Source organism: Temnothorax americanus, unplaced genomic scaffold, assembly GCF_048541705.1.
Source record: "Temnothorax americanus isolate GAGA-0224 unplaced genomic scaffold, ASM4854170v1 Scaffold73, whole genome shotgun sequence".
Classification (NCBI taxonomy): Eukaryota; Metazoa; Arthropoda; class Insecta; order Hymenoptera; family Formicidae; genus Temnothorax; species Temnothorax americanus.
This window is the reverse complement of record NW_027509796.1, coordinates 214,587-238,671: the sequence shown is the minus strand read 5'-3', so window position 1 is coordinate 238,671 and position 24,085 is coordinate 214,587. Positions and strand designations below refer to the sequence as shown.

General features: G+C 41.2%; 1 protein-coding gene across 7 annotated transcripts in view; it reads right to left on the bottom strand.

Annotated features, from left to right (window-relative positions):
- Positions 1-201: 201 nt before the first annotated feature.
- The window catches only part of Axn (protein axin), a 30,768-nt gene continuing 6,884 nt past the window's right edge, over positions 202-24,085 (bottom strand). For 2 of the 7 annotated variants that reach the window (XM_077422728.1, XM_077422725.1), the window contains 6 exons: positions 5,891-6,046; positions 4,778-5,585; positions 4,226-4,390; positions 3,408-4,063; positions 2,645-3,320; positions 202-2,562 (listed from right to left, as the gene is read on the bottom strand). In XM_077422728.1, the coding sequence (XP_077278854.1) occupies positions 2,436-2,562; positions 2,645-3,320; positions 3,408-4,063; positions 4,226-4,390; positions 4,778-5,585; positions 5,891-5,978 (2,520 nt within the window). In that variant the 5' untranslated portion in view covers positions 5,979-6,046 and the 3' untranslated portion in view covers positions 202-2,435. Of the gene's footprint in view, positions 2,563-2,644; positions 3,321-3,407; positions 4,064-4,225; positions 4,391-4,777; positions 5,586-5,890; positions 6,047-7,234; positions 7,596-7,991; positions 8,255-24,085 lie in introns of those variants that run through there. The other 5 variants (XM_077422727.1, XM_077422730.1, XM_077422729.1 and 2 more) reach the window with 5 other exon arrangements.

Below are 24,085 nucleotides of genomic sequence, written 5' to 3'. Positions count from 1 at the left end.
TTTGATACGTATAAGGAATCTTAGGATCTGGAGGAAGAAAATTCTTTTCTATCTCATATTGACATGTCTCTCTAGAGATAAAAATGCTTATCTTAGTCATAAAAAATTACATCATCTGTGTTTGTTAGTCGATATATAATCGAAGGTGTAGGATTATAGGGAGATTTTGAAACAACGTGGTACAACAGCGTGACTCATTGATTCTCAGTGAAAATCGCGTTATTATTCTCAATATTTTTGATATACAATAATAATCGTTATTAATTAATTAGGTACAGGAACACTTTAACGTTCGTGATATTAATTGATAATGATCAATAACGTACAATTGAAAAATTGTCATCGATCGCACACGTCGTCTTCAGTATTGATTTGCGGAGACACGATCACATTTTCAAATAAACGGTACGCATATTATTCTGATTTTTCTTTTTTATCGATTTTCCCACGGGGATCACGCGTAGGAAGCGAGTTCCGGCACAAATTATAAAGTCGAATCATCGATCGAAGGCCATCCGGCATTTTTCGCAATTCATCGATCGAGGGCCATCCGGCATTTTTCACAATTCATTGTACAATGTAATAAATGTGCGTTCTAATTTAAACCCTTCAGTTTCGAGCTTTATTCTTTTTTTTCCATCGATAAAAGAGCTCTCATTTTTATACATCTTTTTCTTACAAATCGAAAGACGAAAGAATAGATTAGGTACATTCTTACATTACTGTGATCTTTATACAATCGAACATTTCAACGTGAGACGTCAAAGTCCTCACAATTTCACACGTGAAACACAGATAAAATTTGAATAATTCAGACTTTTACAACTGAAAGAGTTAAATAAAATACGACAATCGGTTTCGATGAACGAGTTTAAAAAAACAAAACTCGCCGATAAATCGACATTAGATATAATTTTGGGATTCAATATCGGACACAAGTTTTTCCTATCAGGATTGGGCCCCTGTACACTTTGCAATTTATAAATATCTCTTAACCATCTCTCTTAGACTTATTTCGACCTTACTGCGCTAAAAAGGCACATATTTCCGCACCTGATACAAACGTTATTACAATCTAAACGCTAATGATCTTCCTTTCTTCTTTTCTCCACCGATGTTTGCCGTCCCGATGCCAACCGCGCGTTGACACGTACTACGAATATCGCCCCGTGTATTAGGCTACGCTCGGTGAACTTCATTTCACAATATCGAATGGATGACGGTAATGCAACGGTGACGGTAGTGGCACAACGGGAAAAAAAAACATGATTCGCAATTTCTTTTCAATGTATCGCGCGTACGTAAAGACACATTACATATATTATATACGAGGCGACGTCTCGTATTTACATGAAATATATGTAATATATTTCATACGCGATATATTAGATGCTAGTTTGTAATAATTATCCTTTCCTATGTAAGTCTAGTGCCTACGCGGACCTTGCTAAGGCGATCAACTACGCGGATCCTTTGTACAGTCGTGTGGGGAACTATGGGAAGTCTTCGAGAGGAAGAAATTGTTTAGTCGGTCACAATGTATTCGGTATATCGACGTGTGTTGCCGTTCTCGCCCAAACTACCCCGTGAAAGTGTGGTATCGCGCCAGGCGAAATTATAAACAATAATCTCATCTGGCAAAACCCGTACCGACAAAACGCATAGCATTGTCATCAAAATCGTTACATAGTAATTATGTACAATAGAGCGCTGTGTCGAGCGATCTGTCCGTCTTACAAAATTCGTTGACAAAGTAATTTTATCACCAAAAAAACGAACATCTTTTCCTTCTTTCTTTCTCTATTCTGAATAAATGTGAAAGTATAAATATGATGAAAAATGAAAAGTAGGAAATGAAAAGAGTACGGCTCTAATCCCACTCTGGTCTGATCTCCGCTCAAATGGTTTTTTAATTCAAGTTATTGTCTGCCTTATCAGTGAGGCTAAAAAACAGTGCGTTATACGATCCAATAAAATCTTCTAAGAATCATTGGAGTGAAACTCGCATTCGAAACTTCAGCCGATAAAGTAACACCTTAACCAAGTCTTATTAAAAAATGTTTGAGCGGAAAGGAACCAACAATGAAATAGTTACTGTACTTGTGATGTCAACAAAGTCTATGAGATACTTTCGAGGACATTCGACCGACAGAATTTAATGTGAGGCCTTTCTTTTCTTAATTTTTCCGCAACGTTCACGCACGAAACGATATTGCTCGACTCCGATATTTTATCTTTTTCATCGATTAAAACTACTTTCTTAGGCAATTATGAGAAAGAGGCCGCGTGACAAGCGTTAATATGTATATATGTATAAACACCGAGCGCGCGTCGGCTGCCGGTTTAGTGGCGGGTCTCTTAAATAACATTTATTGCGGCACTTGGTCAGAATACGCGCATTTCGCGCTCGGTTTCGTTTCCTTTTATTCAGTCTATTATTCAAGCGCCTTAACCTGCGCCATCACTTTGCCCTCCCACAGTGGCAGAACCTCGGCATCGTCCGTTATCTCCTCTTGTATGACTTTCGTATCTAAGTCTTCGCATTCCGTTTTGAAAAAGTAACTGCAATTAAAGAAAAAAAAAGTAATTAAAATGCACGAAATTATTAATTTGAGTTGTCTCTCGTTAAGCAACGTTGCATTACCGATAACTCCCTTTCTTCGGAAGATACTCCTTGAACTGCTTCAACGTGACGTTGTGACCAGGAATTTTGGTCCTGTAAGGGAATTGCTCGTCACAGAAACTGAACACAACAGTGGTGAAATCGTCCTGCTTCGGTTTCCTCAAAGTGGACTGATTGGATTGGACGTACGGTTGACTCTGCGACGCGAACTCGTACGCCTGTTTCGAAACGTTGATGTGTCGTTGCTTGCAACTAGTGCGCGCCTTGTTCTCCTCCATTAGCCTTCTACAAGTCTCCTCCAGTTGTATAACCTGTGACATAGTTATCCGTGACGCATACATCTCATTGCCAAATAAAGAAGGGAAAGAACAGCTCATATTCACCGTGTGAGGTGGTGTCAGAGGTGGCATTCCCGGATCAGCAACGAACGGTTGAGCAGGTACCCCCATACTCCAGGTTTCTCTGTTTGGCCTTTCCAAGGACCCACTACGCGAGCCGTACCTCTTACCGTGACGACTACTATGCTTCAAATCAACCTTCTTGTCTTCTTTAAACCGAGGCATCAGACGAACGTCCTTATTTATGGAAGGCTGCACGTCGCTGACTACGCTTACCCCGCTATCTGTTAGCTCTGTCATTGACTTTTTCGTGGCTGATCGTCTCGTCATGTCCGACCTTCGGAATCTTTGGTCGTGGCCTGCGCAAGAGAAAAAAAAATTTATTTTATTAATGATCACAATTCGCGTACACAATTCACGCGCAGGCCGCCATTCATCATATTTACCTTGAATATGCAGGTCCTGCTTGTGGAGGAAATCGGAGTAATCTGATGGCACAGATTTAGATTTGGGCAAGTGTGAGCCTAGTGAACTCATGGAACCGGCACCGACAAGATCGCTACCCTCGGGGAAGTCGTGAATATTACCGCTATCCACTGAGAACGTGGAGTCCATATCTTTCTCTTTCCTCTGCTTGTAAGGCCGTGGATAATTGTGAGTGGGACGTCTTCTCTCGGGCGAGAGCCTGGGTGACCTTGAGGGTGTCTGATCTGACCAAACGCGAGATACATGCTCGTCGAGAATCGCCTGATCGCTGTCTTCCTCTACAGACAGCTTTTCTTTCAACGCATCACCGAGAGTCTTGGGAGCTCCACAAGTTTCGACCAACGTATCGTTACCATTCGACACGTCGTTCTCTTGATACAGATATTTCTCCAGTTTCTCGTGGGCCCTCTGCTCTCGTACCAGGATCTCCAATTTCTGCGTGAGCATTTCCGCGAATTGCTCCGCCGTCATCTGCTTCGGGGACGCCATACGCTGGGTTCGTGGGACAACATGATGTGCCATGGACTCGCGATTTATATTCGCGGATTCTTTAATTGCCCTACTAGATTGCTTGCTGTATTGCTTCTTGCTCCTCTGTCTATTGCTCGTCCCATCGCTGCGGGCGACAAATTACAAATACATACGGATTAGTAATGCACTACACAATGCAACAAGTTCAAAGTGAATGAAGTTAAAAATTGGAGAAATCCTCCACTCTTTATCTCGGGTGCAAAATCAAAGAATGCTGTGTAAAATTAAAATGAGAAATAGAACTTACATGGATCCGCTGTTGAGGGAGACATTGTCCACCTCGGTACGTGCATCACTGCTCAAACTCTGAAGCTCGGAATCCTGTCTGGATACTGGGTTGTAGGAGGAATATTGTGCGTGCAATCTGGATACGTGCATGTGATACGGACTAGCCCCATGTTGCAAGTAAATGCTATAAGTGCCACGCAAAATAGCAAAACAATAACAACTAAATAAAAGACAAATAAAAATATCATGGTTATCCGTCAAACAAAAAAAAATAAATAAAATAAAATTTTGCATATCCTGCATATGGACAAACTATCAAAAAACGTTATTGAGGGATAGAACAGCGAATCTAACTTCTGGCAACGTCAATCGCTTTGGAAATCGGTAACGATAAAATGTAAACTTAATATATAATTCAGATTATGCAAGTATCATCACATCAAGCTTCAAAAGAAAGGAAGACAAAAACGACAGCATTGTTAAGGCATTCGCAGGACTGATCTGAAGCGTACTATACAGATAACGAATGGTATTTTAATAAGACTCGATAATTTCATGAAAAGCGCATTACCCGGCGTACGCTTCTGGCCTCGGTCGTAGATCCATCGCTCTACTCTGTTGGGTAGCCATTAGCACATCTTTGGTCAATCTCAATTCCCCGGGCGTCCCGCCGGTCGAGTGCGAATTGTGCATGTGTACACAACCGGTGCCGATGTACTCGCTGTCTTCGTGCACGGTGGGCAGCAGACTCGGTCCGCAGGAGATGGACATCTCGCGGCTGCCCGAGCTCGAGCTCGGGCAACCGCCGGAATCGGGATTCTGGCAGGACTGAACGTATTGCACGTACAGGTCAGATTGAAGAAAGTTGGGATATGTCGTCTCGTTGATCAGCCGCTCGACTTCCAACTGCACGATGTCGAACACCTTGTGATCGGCGCGGCCTTCCTTGACCCGTCGATCCGCCTCCTTCATCACATCCTCCGGTATGGTTAGCTGCGACTTGAGAAAAAACCTCCGATAGATGAGCTTCACCAACTGCGAGATCTTCTCCATGTCCTTCTGCTCTTTGAGGCCCTCGCAGGCGAACCAGAAGTTGAGCGGATCCAAATGCCCTTCCTGACTAAGGTACCTCTTGAACAGCTCTAAACCCACCGGATCCTCTAACAGGGAGTGCAGATTTCTCGCCCACCGTGCGTAAGCAGGGGGCGAATTGCCCTCCATGGTAGTGGTTCCGCAACAACCCTCCGGCTCAAATCCCAATGGCGCGGAAACATCGCAACCACCGCCGGAGGCTTGCGGTGTTGCGAAAGAAGAGCGTCTTGGCGTCAGAGCGGGGCTCTGTGGACGGATCCGGCTGACATAGCTTCCAGTTTCTTCTCCTAAAGCATACAAAGTTCTTGCTGCAATGCAATTTCAACATATCAACATAGTCTTTTTGTAATATAACATATTACAAAAGCAATTGTAGCTTTAAAAAATATTTATCTTGAAGATATTTGAACAAATTCTTGATCATTTTATTTAAAAAATCTCGTTTTTAAAGAACATAGGTTTTTAATTAGAGCTACAATCGCATTTCTTAAACAAATGTAAACGAACAGCTTCACATTCTTTTGATTTTCTTTTATACGTGCATTAATATGTAATTTCTTCTACTTTTTTGTGTAAGTATATTTTGTCTTACCTGGCACTGGCGGCCTGGGAGAGTTTTCACTGAAGCAACGCGCTTCGCTTTGCCGAGATGCGCTCATTCTATCTATTACGGCCTTCATGTGCTATTTTATTATCTACGCTTAATTTTTGCCCGCGATGCCTCTTAGTGGACATGGTTAGTCCCAACCTGAAACAGTAAATAAATAGATTTTAGAAAATAAATCTTACATTTATAATATAAATCTTACATTTTGCATTTTTATGACAAAGATACAAATTGTATCCAAGTAGAAATAACGGCTGTCAAGATATATATCTCACTTATAATGACATATAAAGAGTGTACTCTTCAATATGTGGAATTCAAATAAAAATAAGAATCATTTATGGCAGTCACGTTCCCTAAATATTACTGACTTTAATGCAGTCATATTTCTGTGAAAGAGTGAAGCTGGTACACGCTAACAAAGGAGAGAAATCTGGGATGCTGGATCGATCGAGCCCTGTAGTGAGTCATATCTCTCAATTAAACAGCTAAGGGAGGTTTTTTCTGTTGCCAGGAACCTTAAGGGTGGAGCATAGTGGGAGAAACTATAGACCATCTCCTGGCAGGCTGCGCAGAGGGATGCATTTTTGCGTGTACATGTATATATGCACAACCCCTATTGGTCTGTTGCGCAGACCATTTGTATTGATCGACAAAACCTATAACGCAAGCTATTGAATGTACTTGCCAGTCCTAAAAATCCATATTGCGAGTTTAATATCCTCTATTAACTGAAATTGAGCTCTAACACAGTGGAAAAATATTAATAGGTTTATGAGGTAAGGCAATCAGGGGAAAAAAAGGCCTTTTATGCCTGTAGGGCCCGTTTCCTTTGTTATGACAGGGCATTGAAATATGGTTCATATGGGCCATACTTCAGCCCGGAACGGCAAATGTGCAACTATCCACTTGAGCAAGAGATATTACCCCTTGTATACATAATTAATTCACAAGAGCTGCTTTCACTGCACTATACAACACATATCGCTGTACAAATCACACTAAAAAACTTGAAATTTTCACATTACATACACAGTCTTGATTACAGATCCACAAGGGATATTCTATATGTATTCACAAAAGTACACAAAGCATAATCGACTTGTATCACCAGCTCGGGACAATTTATGACGAAATAATTTCGACACAATGCTATCAATATCATAGGGCTATTCGAGAGAGAAGAGCCTATAGCTCTCGAATGAGTATGGAAACTTGATCCTGAGCCACACAAAGGCAGAAATATGAAATGAAAACCTGTCATAGTCAATCATCTCGCTCCACCGCACATTTACCTGAATCAAAAAAGAAGAATATCAGAGTACATACCATCTTGGTGGTGAGTCTAACACAGACAGCCTTTAAATTTGCCAAGTATACAAAGATCTATTATATGATTCTGACAAAAGTGAATCTATCCGATACCACAAACACTGCTATTGTTATATCATAAGGAATGAGCCTAGGATGCTTTCGATGGCTTCGATAGCACTGCTGCAGGCACACTGAACCAAGGCTGCGCGTCCTGACCAGGACTGAAGCTACGCTGATATGGCGATAGGCAGAGTAGGGATAGCGTCTAGACTCCTTGCGACCTATGTCGACTCCGACAGCAAAACGCCTCGCTAAAATCCTTTCTCGCATTGCTCGTTGAAGATGAATCGAGACTCTCTAGTCTGCCTACCTATGTCTGGCACCAAATATTTTTACAGAATTAATTATAAACACATATCTCACTACTGTTAAACTACAAAATACAGCCTAGAGAAATAATCATGGAATATCTCAATTAATTTTAAGGACATGGTCTCTTTATCCTAATGCTGTACAACATAACAAAGATTCTGTTGGCGTTAGAAAACCTGCATAATATCTCCTCATAATTTTTCTGTGTACACAAATAACTTTATCTTGCTGTTAATATATTTGTTTTTTTTCTTTATATTAATGAATAAAGAAAACAAAATATATTTAAGCCATCAACGAATCGTCGGTAATAGAGGTCGGACGATTGAGCGCACCCGCACGCTTTCAAACGGCCAGTGGACGTAATGATCAGCAAATTCCTGTTTGTTTGCAGGTGTACCTCTTCCGAGCGAGTCGCGAAGGTGGACTGGCTGAACGCGATATCCCCCGATGAAAGGGAAAGAAAACGTTTCGTCAGCAACGACGACCAGGTATTAACTTAAGAGGCTTTTCCAGCCGTATCAGTTCTACCGCAGGCATCTCCTCATTGTTCGACAATCTCTCCAGGTTCATCCTCCAACGGGTGGACGGACGCCTTCGATTTGTTCGGCGAAATATCCTCCTCGTAGTGGCGAGAGAAGCCTCGCGACGACACAATCGCTGCCGACGACCGACGACGCGCATCGCCGAATCGCATTTCTTTTCTCGTACTCTCCGCCCCCTCCGCCCCCTCCGCCTGCCGAAGAAACGAGGGAACCCGCATTTCGATTCGTCGAAAAGCGTCGATATTAGTATCGATCGTGGAGATCTCTCTATTCTCTCTTTCGAAATCGTAACGTATAGCTCGAAATATTCGAGTTCCGTGTTCCGTTCGCGTGTCAAGCCGGTGTCGCCACCTATCGCGACGGTGACACCAATTTTGAAATCCAAAGGTGAATCTGTATTGCCGATCGTTTGCGAGCACGATGGGTACAGAAGTGCTCGTTTATCTTTCGATCGTTTCCAAAAAAATTTAAATCGTAACTTCACAATTTTTGTATCTGTAATGTCGGTAGTTACCGACATTGCGAAATTTACCGACAGAGCATAAGAACCCAATATAAAAAAGCGTGCAAATGTAAATTTTGCAATTTCTTTTTTAAATTCAATAAACCTAAAATCAGATACAAATTTACAAAACACTCGTCTTATGAATAATCATACCCGTCTAAACCCACACGCTTCATTAACCAAGATATTAAAAATCACAATTCCTAGAATTTTAAGTTTGAAAGTTTAAATGCGAAAATCTAAACTCACGAAAATTGACCAATTTCCGAGACTCCAAACCCCCCCAAAAATTGAAAAAGTATCAGAAGAACATAATCGGCATTATTTATGATTCGAAGAATTTTCCTAATTAAGAATTTTCTAAATTTCTACGAGGTACGATTTTGAAAAATTAAGATTTCGAATAATAATACTAAAAATTGACACATCAATATTAGAGCGTTATAGAAAATTGTATATTGTTATATTTCAAATAGATAACAATGCAAAATGTTTTTAATCCGAAAAGTTATAAATGTAACATTCTTGAAGACGATCAATGTCATTTAACGCTAATTGCAAATAATTAATTCTCAATTGTCGACAAAAAACGTTATGTATGCATAACATGCTCTCTTACTTATTTACGTATAGGGAAGGGAGTATGCGAGTCAGGAATGATTAGAATTAAGATTTAACGAAGCTCATCTTCGCGGAGGAGATTTATGTCGTAGTGGTCGTCCCGATAATTCGCGCGTTCGCTTTCTTTTAATTATATGTTAGCGCGAACGCGGCGCACCATCGAATAATTACAAAAACGAACGTCATTAGACAGGCATAAGATAAGGAGGGGAAAAAGAAGGTTGGGATGTGCGCAAGGTGCAAATTAAAATTATTATATTTCGCGCCGCGCCCGGTGGTTATTAGACTTCGCGCGCGCTAACAAATTACGAAACAGTTATCTGTATGCTCCGTCAGCCATCACCTCCACCTCCACCACTTGTCGCCGTCCCATTTTATCATTAATGACCTTAACCCTCGCGGTCTCAGAACTGGAAATGTATATTAAAGCTTTTCCGACTCGGCGACGTTCCAATCGGGGGTTGCACGCGTTAAATTTTTATCTGAGGGAAATTGTTTTCCTACTTTTTGCATTTCATTCACCAGTTTGCGTTTTCCTTAAAGTCGAGAATGTAAAATCTATGATAATTTTCTCAAGTCTGATAAATTTTTTAGTTTCGCTTACTTTCCATTTTTCGTCGCAGAAAAAAAACGAGTTTCAGTATTTAGATGCTAAATAAATAAAACATTCGCTTTGCAACAAAAATATATTTACATGGAGTGTGCGCTATATGTTTTATATTCTCGATAAAATATTTCACATATGGTGTTACCGAACAGGTTTAAAATACTCGGTTCGCTTGCCAGATTCCACAATAAAATCGCGATTCGTCCAGCGTGAAATCACGTTTTGCGCGGTCGATGTGGCATCGTGGTCGATCTCGCGATTCCCGAGGAAGCGAAATACCGCGGAGGTATAAAAAGGGACATGCGTTCGACGAGATATTAAGATTTGCCGAAGCGTGCCACATATATGGTTTCCTCCGTATGGATTCCGCGAGGAATCCACGTGAGAAATTCTCACGCGCGAGAGGTGCTTCTTCCTCGCCTCTACGCGAATGATATTAAAATTCACGCCCCCGTGACTTCCGATTCTATAGGCACAAAAGAAATCGCGCCCGCGGCTTCCGGTCACCGCCAATATCCGGGCCTGTAACGTGTCGCCGAATATCTGACCCTCGCGGATTTTTGTATCTCTGTGCAGATTTGTTTCGTAAAAACGACGCTTGAACAAATCGCAAGTTCTTCGTCGTGCCTCGGTGTGTCATTTGTAGTTTAATTAGATTTAGCCGAATGACATTTGGATAAAGAATTAACGTAACAATTTCATGTTTAATTTTGCATAAAATTTTGCGTGAAACTCGATGTGCTGTAAAAATTTTAGCACGTATATATACCCACAATCAATATTGATTGGGATTCATTTGCACCTCGAGCTCTAAAAATGAGCGTGGATAACGAAGGTCACGAGACGCGATGTAGTTGATAATCACGAGATCATCCGTCATCGAGAGCCTCGCGGTGTCGTTCACTGTCATTGGCGTACAATTCGAGAAACGGTTGTCGTCCCGATATGTCCCAGAGCCGATAAAGGGCCATCGTCTACCGAATCGCGATATTACCGACGAAAGTGCAATGAAAGTGCAGACGGAATTAAAACTGTACCAATATCTCACGAATATGTATTACACGACGACCAGAAATGCAAACGAAGAAAGGAAAGAAGTAAAGCCTCATAAAGTCTTAGCGTTTTAAACTATAATTGTGAATACTATCCAGTATTACAAAAGTTGTAACTTTTGAAATAAGATCCGATATGGTAAAAGATCTATTACGATAATTAAAACTGTCATTTAATTTCATTTTACGACACATTTTTGGAATTTTATCTGTAACATTTTTTTTTAGAAGATTTCTTTTGTAATTACTCCTAAAAATAATTTATTAAAATTAATTTTTTAAATAAATTTATTAAAAACGTCCTAAAAATTATTTGTTAAAAAATCTTTTTAAAAACTTTAAAATAGAGAAAACTATATTCGACAAAAATACAGAGATAAACATCTTATTATATAAACATCCGGAAATTCTAACTTTACATTGAGATATAAAATGTCTCGTGCAATACTTCAATAATTCAATATGCGCATTGCGGAATATCAAATTTAATAACAAAACGGTATTTCCACCTCGAAAGATAAAACGCATATCGCGTTCAATTGGTTGGTTCGCGGGAAAAAAAGCATTCTCGAGAGAAGTGGTGGAGGAAACGAGGAGAGACGAGAATTGTCGAAGCCCCTTTGGCCCCTTTTTACCGTGTGAGATGTCGCGCAGCGACGGGATTGCCTGGAATGCGCTTTGAAACCGTCGTCCCGCGGAGGATCATCGAAATGATTTGTTCATTCGAAGCCACTCGATGTGTGACGATTCGCGCGGCGAATCTGCATCTCCGTGGATTTTCCCTATATTCGAACAATCGGTTTTTCACTTCTCATTATTGCGTGAAGAGCGATATTCTTTCATTTATCTCACTTAAACGATGTCGCTATAACTATGATTAAAACTACTTGAAGTCTAATTTAAACTATTATTACAAAATCCTCAGATTGAATACTGATTATTAGAATAACAAATATTCAGTAAAGATCTTAGAATAATAAAATTATGAAGAAAATTAATATATTAAAATTATGTAGAACTCTGTGTATTGAATGCTAATTGAAATTAGAGTTAAAAGAATCAGGAACGACGGTGACGGCTGGAAAGAATTAGAAGCGAGAATGGCTACGGCCAGTCGTCGCGCCGCGCCGGTCGGTCGTTCCCGATTCTCGCGAGGTCCGTTTATCGGCGCGAGCGATTAAGATTCTTTCAAAAAACGAGAGACGCGGACAAGGGTGGGAGGGAAGGAGGAAGGGAGGCAAGGAGCGAGCGAGAGAGCGAAGAAGAAAGGCATCAGCGGACGAAGAGGAATCTTAAAGGCCATCCGGCGATACACCTCTCTATGCAGCCGCTGACCCGCCGGCTTTTTGTGCGTCGCGATCGAACGAATCCCTCGGGAAACCGCGACTTTCTGTTCTCGTCTCCTCTACCAATACGCTCCTCCAGCTCACATCGGTAATTGTTCGCCAGAGGATTAATCAGATTGCAGTATTAATTTGTATAGTATTATTTAAAAAAGGGTCGGTGCATCTCAATTGACATTCATCATTATTCGATTTTCGATCTTTGAACGATATGATCCACTAATATAGATTGCTAATTAAACTTAATTAGAATAAAAGTTCCTAAAGAATTTCCATAATTTTTAATTAGGAATATTATCGCGATAATCGTCAGATGGTGAAGAATATATATCAAATCTTTTGCGTAACTAGAGCTTGAAATACCGTTCAAATTGAACCGGGAAGGTTCAGAACGACGGGTACCAATAGCAAGCAAAAGAAGAGAAACGGAATGACACGGCGAGAGAAAGCATGAGCGAAAAGAGAGAAGCGGAGTAGAGAGGCGTATAGGTAAGTTGGGCCCTCGACGCAGGTACGGCGGTACTTTTGGAAGAAAAGAAAAGAAGTGGAGAAAAAGAGATCGAAGAGAGAAGCAAGGCCGTACCACGCGCGCGATTCCTTCGTATCTCCTCGGATATTGTCAGTTGCATTCATCATGTTTGTTATTAAAACTCGCGAACCAGAAATTAAAAATGAGTTTTTATAGCTCGTGTATAGGTATATATAATTCCAAAAGAATAAGAAATATAATTATAATATATGATAATACATATGTATAACAGTATAACAGTATATTTAGAACAACGCATATTGTTCCTGATATTATAGCTTCATCTAAAATAAAAAAGTTAAAGAATTATTAATTGCCGTCACCCCAACTGCTTACATACAATCAAGCAGTTTACGATTTACTATTATTTAAGAGTAAAAAAATAATTCTTTTTCTTTAATAAATTGCTATATACAGGTATATATAGCTTGGCATATAGCCACTTTGTATACAGATAATGTTTAAAGCAGTACTCCGATCTATAGTAGAGTTCCTATAACAAGTGTTGCGACATAGTGTGATGACTTCTGATTGGTTGAGCTGTTACTCATAAACAACTATATTTCTTTTTGCCAGATATTGTTAATTAACTAATCTATGGGATAACCCAAAGCCCACCGCAGTCTGAAAGGATTATTCTTTCCCTGTACGTATATTGCATGTGGAATAAAACCCGGGATCGGACCTAAGATTTTCCAGTTCTAATAATTCGCGCTCACATGAAGCTACGCGTCATCCCTATATTTATATTTACACTTATGATAACAGTTGTCAATTTAACTTGACAATTGTCAGGGTTACATTGAACGAAAATGCAGCGGATCCAATTTATATTTAAAAAAATTAGCGTTGGGGGATACATTGCTCCGCCTATAAATGGTAGCGGTTTTGTCGCAGCTCTTATATTATAGGAACTCTATAGGAGTACGGCCCTGAGGGGGGGAGGGGGGCAAAGATGGTGAAGAAGCGCGAGAGCGAGGTAAGAGAAAGGCGGAGAAAAGAAACGGATATAAAAAGAGAGACGGAAGACGTAGGCCTCGGCCGGCGGCTGGCGACTGGCGGCGGCACCGCTTGATGTACGCCGGGTCCGTAATTACAGGTTTTCGGAACGCCTCACTCGCTCGCTCGCTCACTCGCTCGGCAAGCCGCGTCGTGCCGCGCCGCGCCGCTTGAGAGTCCCCTTCCCTCGTCGCGCCGCGCGGTCTAACGGGTGTCCCGAGCGCGTAACCGGGGGTCCGATGCCGCGCGGTTCGACACGCGCAACAGACGGTTCGTCACCGCGGACGACGACGACGACGACGACGACGACGATGATGTCGACGATTCGAAACGAGCGCCGCTGATGAAAGCACGTCGCCTTCCTCCCTTTTCCTTTCCTTGTTCCTCGAGGCATTTGAAATTCTAATTATAGAGCGGCGCTTTTACAGCGCGAGATGAAAAAACGTAAACTTCGAATTTTTTCCCGCCGGAGAAGGTATCGCTTGATAACCGCGTAATATGTAATAACGCGATATACATCCCGGGGGTTGAGAGCAGTAATCTCGGCGAATCTGATTTTCAATGCTTTACATTTATAAGGATGTTTACCGCGTCGGAATTAGGGCCTATCGAGATTATATCTGACGAGAGCTTTTTTCGAGTGAGAGTTCCCGTAACGGCAGGAAAACTTCTGCGAGAGATCAGAAGCGGCATCCCGGGACGAGAATGTTTCTAGGAAGAACCGTTCGTGCGGGCAGGTAAACGTCCTCTTCGCCTCCGGATCGAGATACCGATCCAATGAACCGAAAATTCAACTCATCGTTGGTACCGCATCCCCGTTTCGACAACGAAGCAGCATTTACTTTCGTGTGTACACTCGCTTATATTAATCAATTTAAGCTGAAAGTAACAACTGATTTTTATAGGCACACTTTTCCTTCCTTGTTCACTTATACACCTATTTGCACATACGCTAATTTTTTCGACGCGTCACGGACCACCCTGTATTAGAGATGCCGTCGAACCCTCCGCCATCGATTCGAATCCGTACGAATACCGGCGAGAAAACCGATCGACCGCTTACCATTAGCCTATATATGGCCGTATGGAGCCAAATGTCGAACACGTCGCGGTGGAAAACCGCTGTCGTGACGCGACGCACTTAACGGGTGTTAAATAATTATGCGGGTGGTTTATCGCGGGGCGCGTTTAGGACAGTGGCGCGGCGTGATTCCCTTACGGCCCTGGGCGATACGAAGCTTCTCAAACGAGGAAAGCATACACACGGCTCCCATTCAGCTAACCCTTTCAGCTAACCCTCTCTGGCTTCTCCGTCCCTCTCTGCGCGCCCCCCCGCACAATCCTCCTCCCTCCTTTCTTCCTTTCTTCTCTCCTCGTTCTCTATCCCGCCGTTGCCGCTCCTCTCTGTCCGCGAGAATCCCTTCGGCCTCTCGTCTGCGGAGAGCAACGTCGGCGAAATCTCTTTTACGCCGCGCGCCCAAGAGAGCGGGGACCGGGGACTTGTCCGAGGACCCCCTTACTTTTCTCCTCCTTTCTTACGATTCCCTTTTCAGAGCACGCACACATAGACTCCCTATTTATTTTAAGATAAAGATTCGAATTTTTCGGAATTCATTTTCCCGCGATAACCGCGAGATTTTTTTCCTAATTTTTCGCAGCTTTTGAGACCTTGACCATCGATAAATGAAAGACGATATTGCTATTCTAACGTCAATACTCTTCTATTTTCGTGTCACGCTTATTACAATCGTATAAATCACAAGTTATCATTAGTCAATTTGAAATTTAATTATATCGCTTAATAGACCGCGATTTGTCTCGGTCACTCTATATAATGGCAACGCAACTAATTATCAATTAATTACATCATTCATCCACACCATGATATTCGGTATAAATATCATACCTATTATTAATATATCCACAGGCATTACTTCGTATAGCAAGAGTTCAAAAACGGAGTTTTAAACTCGAAGCAGACGAAATGGACCAGTGACACTTCACGGGACATTCGAGTTTTCTCTTCTCACGTATGAAGTCGGCGGCCATTGTCGATACTTGTGAGAGAACACGGCCGTTCAAGATAACCGATATGACCGGCAAAGGGGAAGTTATGACGGCGCGGTGGAAGACAAGGCGGAAGCGATCAAAGGCGTGTCACCGTTATCGTCAGATGACTTCACGCACATCACCTCACGGTGAGGTATACTACTCGAGCTGCAAATCTTTCAAAGGAACTTCTGAAGGGCCGCTCGCCCCAGGTGGCGGCGTCGGGAAGGACGACGTTCAGCGCGGTATTAACCAAAGCCGGTTCCCCCCTTCTCCTCCCAACAAACAACTACCTGACCTATCTCGAGTTTTCCAAATATCTATGCCGTCCGTTTTAGGCAATGTCATTGTCGCTGCAGAGCATTTAAAAGATGACAAAAAGATTAAATGAGTTACGACAAACTACGGTATAGTTAAAGAGACGTGTACGTCCTCCTTCTTTTTGGCGTGATATTTGTATACAAAGAAGTTATCGCTAAGAAGTTGTTGCTAATACGAGTACTTTGACCCGGAAATGTTATAGGATAATTACGATACTCACCCCATATTCTTTGTTAATAAACGTAAAAATGGATAAACAATGGTAGAATAATTTTATGTCGTACTCCATAAATGAGCACATTTTTCAACGCTTTCAATCAAAATTTCAACCACGTGGATCTGCGTGGATCAACGTGCCGCTTTAACCCTCCATTGTATTTCAATCCAATCTTAATCCAGTAGTGTGATACGGGTTTAAGATTGTGTTGATCTTGGGCACGTATCGTGAAACTTTTTGACATGGATTCCGATGGGAATTGTTCAGTTTAAATTTCTATTGTGCTTTTTTTTCTTTTTTAGGAAAAACGGAATAATTCTGATTGGAAACCATGCCGAAAAGTTCCATAATACGTGCCCTGAAAAAACAACGCCGCACTAATACAGTACAGGGCGCGGCAAAGTTCGTTTGTCGAACGAGGGTAATGGAGGGTTAACACGAAACCTAGTAAAGAAGAAAGATGGCAGATGGTTTTTGAAGTTACGAACATTCAATTAGGCTTGCCGTGTACGTTCTTCACAGCACAGATCCCATGGATATTATATATCGCGCGATAATAATGCGAGAATTCGTAGAACGGAAGTGCGGGCCCTCCTCCCCCCTTTGATAAGTGTCGCGATTAACGATCCGTTTGGCGCGCCGTAATTAATAGTCTCTTGTAATTCATACACAATACCTTAACTCCGCGCCGGTTCATGGGGACTCAGCGACGCGACTCGTTCATCATTATCGTCGTCGGGTCGTGCGTGGCCGATGACTATCGGTCGTGACGTCTCGTCTACCTGCCTTTTTTGAAGTACCGCCGGGAACAATTGTGCGATAATATCGGTACCATTCTCAACGAACTCGCGGCTATACACAAAGTTATCACAAAAACAAATTGTTTCTCTCACAAAATTATCACGATGCACAGAAAAGGCTTTTTCTTAAAACTCAAACTCTCTCCCTCTCTCTCTTCCACTTTTTCCTCTTGCCTTTTAAATTCGAATTCTATCGATACACAAACATCTCGAATTCCTTCAAATTATTCAGAAGTTCGGTTGTGCTTCAAATTCGAATTTTTCTTCGGATGCAATTCCACAAAATTATTTTTATCCTTGGATCACCGTAAAGTTTTGCTTCTTTTCCGCTCTTTTTAATGAAGAAGATCGTGCTGCACGTGCTCGGCGTACGTGATCTATCGATGAATATCATGCGAACGGCAGCATGCGAATATCGTGCCTGAATGACTACAGCATCACAGCTAGCGCCGAGATTTTCCAGACAGAGGCATCGAAGTCTCCCGTTGTCAGATGTACATTCTCTCTCTTCTCTTCATCACGAATCAACCGATCATCGAGCCGATTTTACTTCCGCGTTAAAATTACGGTCATTTTTCACCATTGGAAATCATTTCCTGACAACTGTGCGCCAACATAATCGCCTAAATCCCGTCAGATAAATCGAAATTTCTTTTTTGCAACAGTTTACCTGAATCATCAGCTTATCTCAATGTTATTTTTTAGTAAGAGCGACAGTGGCCGATTGACGGTTTACTTTTCTTCTACGATGTCAGCTTCTGCCGGGTTTTTTAACGTTAATTTCACAATTATTTTAAATATCTATGAATAGTTCACGTTCACGCATAATCTTTTTAAGAACACGATAAATATTCCAAACATGAAACAGAACATCACTCGGAACATCGAAACATCACGTTTCTCGTGAAGGGATACGTTTCGGCATGAAAAACGAAGGATACGAGAGACGACTCGTAATAATAATCCAGAGAGAAGAATCGAAGACTATGCCGGCCAACGGAGAAGATGACGGAGGACCGGACTGTAGGACCTGTGTCCTACGCAACATACACGGTGAGACTGAAACCACAGTGACCGTAGGAGCTAAGGAAAAGAGCGAGCATTATCTCCGTCTCTCCCTCTCGCTCTGTTCCTTGCAGCATGCTTCTCTTTTTCTTCTCCTCTATCGTGCTGCATCCCCCCACTTATTCTGCTTCTCCACCTTCCTTCGCAAGCAGACCGATCTTCTCTCATGCCCTCCTCTCTTTCTCCTTCTATCAGAGGAAGGAGAAAGGGAGAAGAAAGAGGGATCTTGGTGGACGAAGCCGCTGAACAAAAAAGTGATAGGGTCCAGGTACAAGGGCAAATTCTTAAGAAGATCTTTAAACGGAAACTCAGATTTTTCGGTGGTATTTATTAACCGCCTTTACGATCAAGACGAATAACGATTTTTATCACATCGGTCACCATTACCACTCCCCACTATCGCCAAAACACATCCATATCTAAGGCCCTACGCACGATAGAGCACATGTTAGGAATAAGAAAAATTTTAAATATTATAGGATATATAAGTATAAGAATATTTCTGTAATAAATATTAAATGTTAGGATATATAATTGTAGGAATATTCCTATATTTTAATATCATATACAAGATGTCCCAAAAATCTCGGAACGATCAAATATCTCGAAAAATATGAAAGATATGGAAAAACGTTTTAGACAAAAATTGCAGGGTTTAAAAAGATCTATTTATCGACCTTATCAGTTTGACCATAAGAAATCGATTGTTGTAAAAAAAATTATTTTAAAAAATTTTAAAAAGATGTGATGCATTCTGTAGATGCAATCAATTTCACAAAATTGCAAATGTAATTAACATTATTATTCGATTCTTTTCATTACTCTACGTATAAAATTATCATGGTTAAGTCATTGAAAAGTGAATACTTTACGAGAAATTTCATATTTTATATTAAAAATGTCGTGACAAAATTTAAAATATCTCGTCATTTTTACCAAAAAAGAACTTTACTATAGTGTTTTGAAAACATCTCGACTTAGGCAAGAATACGCAATAAAAAAAGGGGGTTTAATTTTATAAAATTCAAAGTGACCCTGACTTGATCTTAATGACGCCATAAGATCAAAGTGATAAGGTCAGTAAATAGATTTTTTTAAACCTTACAACTTTTGTTTTTTCGAGATATTTGACGTTCCGAGATTTTTGGGACATCCTGTATTTTATTCTTTTCCATTGTACGTTGCGTTTAATTATTATATCTAATTCCGATTCCTAATATTAAATATTTATTCTTATTCCTAACATGTGCTCTATTGTGTGCAGAAGCTAATAATTTTAAAAAATAAATAGCAGTCATTGTTATATAGATTAATTTAATAAAAATTTTATTTTTTATCCATTAATATTAAATGCCCTAGAAAAGATTCGGGCGTGATTATTGCATAATTTCGGTATTTTCTTTTACTAGAAAATCGAAGCATATATTTGTTTGCAAAAATAAAACTATAAAGTAAGATTCACAGATATACCGACGTGATAATAAAGCGACAAATTCGCGTGACAGTCGAGGAAGAAGACAAAGAAAACATACGAAAGCCGAAAGAAGGCGAGAGGCTAGGAGGGAGGGGAGAGCGGAAAAGTGAGGAAACGTAAGGGGAAGAAAGTCGGCGACTTGAAAGGTGTCAGCGGTTTGACCGGGCCGACGTTGGATCGTCAACGAAAGAAGCCGGATGACACTCGATCTCGAAAGATAATGATATATATATATATATATATATATATATATATATATATATATATATACACGAAGTGTTCTGACAAAGAAAAAGAGAAAAAAAGAGAAATTTATGTCGGCATGCTCTAAATTTCTCTTTGCGATGAAAAGTTAAGCTTTACTCGATTTTCTTCCTCCGGATCTCCTTTCGTTTTTACCAATTTATTGATTTCAATATTGGTACATCTATAAATATACATTTATTTTCAGAATGCCCCTTTTCGGAATATCAAATAGTTTTAAAATATGTATCTTACGTTATTCGCTAAAAAAAATTAGATTTTTTTATATAATGATCTGTTCGGCTTGAGGAAAGACACTCTTATGTAATCTTAATTTCAAGAAGATTATCAATTCATATTGAATATAGTCGCCATCAGTCAAGCTTAAATCGACGCATCAAGTGCATCTGAAATGCGATTTGGCATTTCCCAGTTGAGCGATTCAACCGCAGCGGCAGCTGGCATCCCGACAATCTTATCGACTTTGGTAAATACCGATTTAAAGAGATTGTCAGGTACACGACCCCGTTACGAAATTCTCTTAAAACGGAACTCACGATGCGGCTAATCACCTGTTGTTCCAGACTAAATCTGTCTTTTGCATGTTTGGAAAATAATTTTAACTTCACTCTATTTATAACGTTATATATTTAATCCTTTGTTGCATAGTTTATTAATTTAACTCTTTGTCCCAGGGACACTTATTTCTTCGCAGTTTTTTTATGTTTTTAGGTATTTCATAATTGATTTGTCTAACATATTTAGTATCGTTATGTTCCTAAGACTTGTATGTGTATAATATATAAATAACAAAAATTTGTAATTACTTTTCCGTTTTTTGGCCTTACCACTGATAATTTCTAAATTTATCTATCGCTTTTAAAATAAAATCTCATTACAATTGTAATTTGACGCTTTACAAGATTTTCTTGTAAGAATTTTGAAACATTACTTCTATTTAACTTCTATTTAACGGTATATTTATATTTGAAATTCCTGAGGATTATACGAAGAGCGAAACTTTTTTTTATTAAAAAATAGCAAAAATTTCTTCGATATTGGATTCGTCATTTTCAAATTTTCCCTACAGATTTTAAATCAAGAAAACCCTAAAAAACTTACATATAAAATTTTGTACGTAAATAAGTCATTGTTAATTTTTTTCAATTTAGTTGTCATATTGAATCCGTGATTTTAATTTATTAAATTTCGATTTCCAATTTACAATTAGCAACTCCAGAAAACCTAATACTAAAATTCAGCAAAATATATTTAACAAAAAAATTTGTACAACAAAGGGTTAATAATAATTCCAATATTTCTGTTATATTCATTCAAATTCGTGGACTCTGCACACTAATTGGATAATAAATAGATATATATGTATACAAGAATAAAAGATTCGAATCCGTTCAATATTTTAGAAGAATGTAATTCCATAAAAATAAATTGTCGGGGAATAATTGAAAGGAAACTTTGCACAGAAAATATTGCTACGTGAAAAATATAAAAATGTTCTATTGTAACATATTTTATAAAATATTTTTATAAAATTGTATTAGATTTTTTTCAGAGCTCTCTAGTTCAAAAACCATTAACGCTCTCGAAGTCGGATCGTTTCCAAAATTCAGCGATTCGCTCGCGCGGGCAAATTCTTCAGGTAAAATATCAGTTTTAAAAGAGGTTAGCGTTTTAATCTTGCAGACTCCACGGGAAACCCGCGCGCCCGGCAATTAATGGAAATTAAACTATCGGCGATAATAATGGAATCGCGCCTGCAACGGCGGCCTGCAGCTCCTCCTTGTCGGGCAAGAGGAGAGGGCAGAAGGCAAAGGACGAGGACCAACGAGAGAGAACCGGTGCCGGTTCGACGTTGTCGTCGAGGAGGAAAGAGAGATGGAGAAAAAAAGAGAGAAGGAGAGAGCGCCGCGCTCGCGCGAGCAAAAGTGAGAAACTGGTAGCGTGTTTGCCAGAGCTCGGGCGCGACCGAGAAGGGAAAAGGAGAAGCCGCGACGACGAGGACGACGATGATGATGAAGAGAAAAAGAGAGAGAGAGAGAGAAAGAGAGGAGAGATTCGAGCAGATGGAAGGAGAGAGAAAGTCAGCGCGAAACGGAGAGAGAGAGAGAGAGAGAGAGAGAGAGAGAGAGAGAGAGAGAGAGACGGAGCGTGTTCGTTTGATCTCGCCGCCGCACGCGATCCCACACACGCGCGCTCCTCTGGTCCCCCTTCGCGCCCCCCCTCTTCCCCCTCCGCGCAAGATGTGGATTCGCATGAATGCACTAACACATCACGCGATTTAAAACCTCTACGTCTCCTCCTCCCCCTCCCCCCGCGTCAACCCCATCACGATCCGACGTTCTCTCCTTCGCCACCGCCAATCGACTCCGGACGCCGGTGCGGCGCTCCTGCTCCTCTCTTTCCTTCTCTTTTGCTTCGTCTTTATCCTTCTCTCTTTCTCTTTTTCTCGTCCTGGACCCGCTCGCTCTCGCGCCGCGCGATGCGGCGGACACGCGTAATAAACACCGTGCAAAGCAACCCGGCGCTGAGTCGCCTATAATTTCTCACGGAAAATTATATGTTAATGCGCCCTTAATGGCGTCGTTCGTTAACGGGATCGCCGTCGTGGCCGAGGGAGCCCGGGGGACGACAGAATACCGCGAGACTCGCCCGAGCGAGCAGGCTCCTCTCTTGAGCCGAGAGAGAGCAACAGAGAGAAAGAGAGAGAGAGAGCGCGATACGCAGGATAAATCCGCGTTCCGAACTTGGATCGAAAGTACATTACAAAAATCGCGCGCAAGCGATTCACGATTCCTCTCTTTTTAACAATTCCACGGTTAAACTCGGAAAACCATAACGTTTACGTTGCACAGCGGGATTAAGAGGGAGGAATCGTAAGGGATCGTTACAAAACTGTGGTTTAAGATCTCGCTGTGTGCCGAGAAACGTAGAACGGCATTGCGGATTACACGCGCAGAATCTCGCTGGGTTTTACGAGCGTTTTCTTTTACGTCGGATAAAAAATGCATAGCTCTTTCCGAGTTTCGCCGTTTGATCGATTTCGACCGGTCCTTCGAGAGGGAAAGAAACAGAGCTCCCTGAGAGAAAGAGAGAGGTCGAGAGACAGCAGATTCACCGGCGAAACCCACCGAAACTTTTACACGGGATTAAGCGGGGGACGAGATTTGCCTCTTACCGACGTTAAAAGATTCAGTCAGCCGGATAAGGAGGCAATAGTCTTCGTCGACCGTCGCTTCCGGTATCGCGGCTGAAAAATTTACGTGCCGCGCGCTTCGCGTTTCCATCGTCGAGAACGCACTTACGCTATAAGTACCAGCACGAATTCGCTGTATAATGCAATCGAACCAACGTAGCGTAAAATAAAATGCTAACTGTGTGGACCCTCGAGGATTTTTTAATTTAATTATAATTCCGTGATATTCCACGAATTCGCGAGTAGGAATAACTTTAGCGCGCGAAAGAAGAGAATTTGCAAATTAACGGTAGACAGGTACATAAGTCAGCGGAAGCATGCGCAGAAGGATGCGATGCGATACAGCCGCTACAAAGGCAAATTCGATCGTAATATCCGCTAATAATAGCATTAGACTGTAATACACTCTAGTAACACGTATATACAGCGACATATTATTCAATTATCGGCAACGCTTGGGACAAATTTAATTCCCGTACGCTCCTCGAGCGGTATAGGTACGTCACATCTTCTACGTTTCCAAACGTACAAAGTCGCAAATTAAGTACGTTGTGATTATCATGCGTGATTTCTTGAAGCTTATGAATAACATGAAAGTGAGCGATTTCTAGGAAACATTTTTCCGCTCGGATGAACGTAAAGACTTCCCGGAGACGGGCGACTTGTTCTTCTCATCCAAAAATCGGCACAGGATTGGCAAAGCTCGACAAAAGAACTAGGTATTTCTGTCCAGAACGAATTAGTCGGGTAGCCGACGTCGAGGTATCCTTTCAAAGCTACGGGACACCCTGTGTTTCATTGTGCCTTTATCGGTGTCCCCCTTCGTCGACACGGCACTTTTGAAAGAAGGAGCACCGCGCGGCGCGGCGCGGCGCGGCGCGGCGCGGCGGCGCTCGTTCGTCCGAGAGCG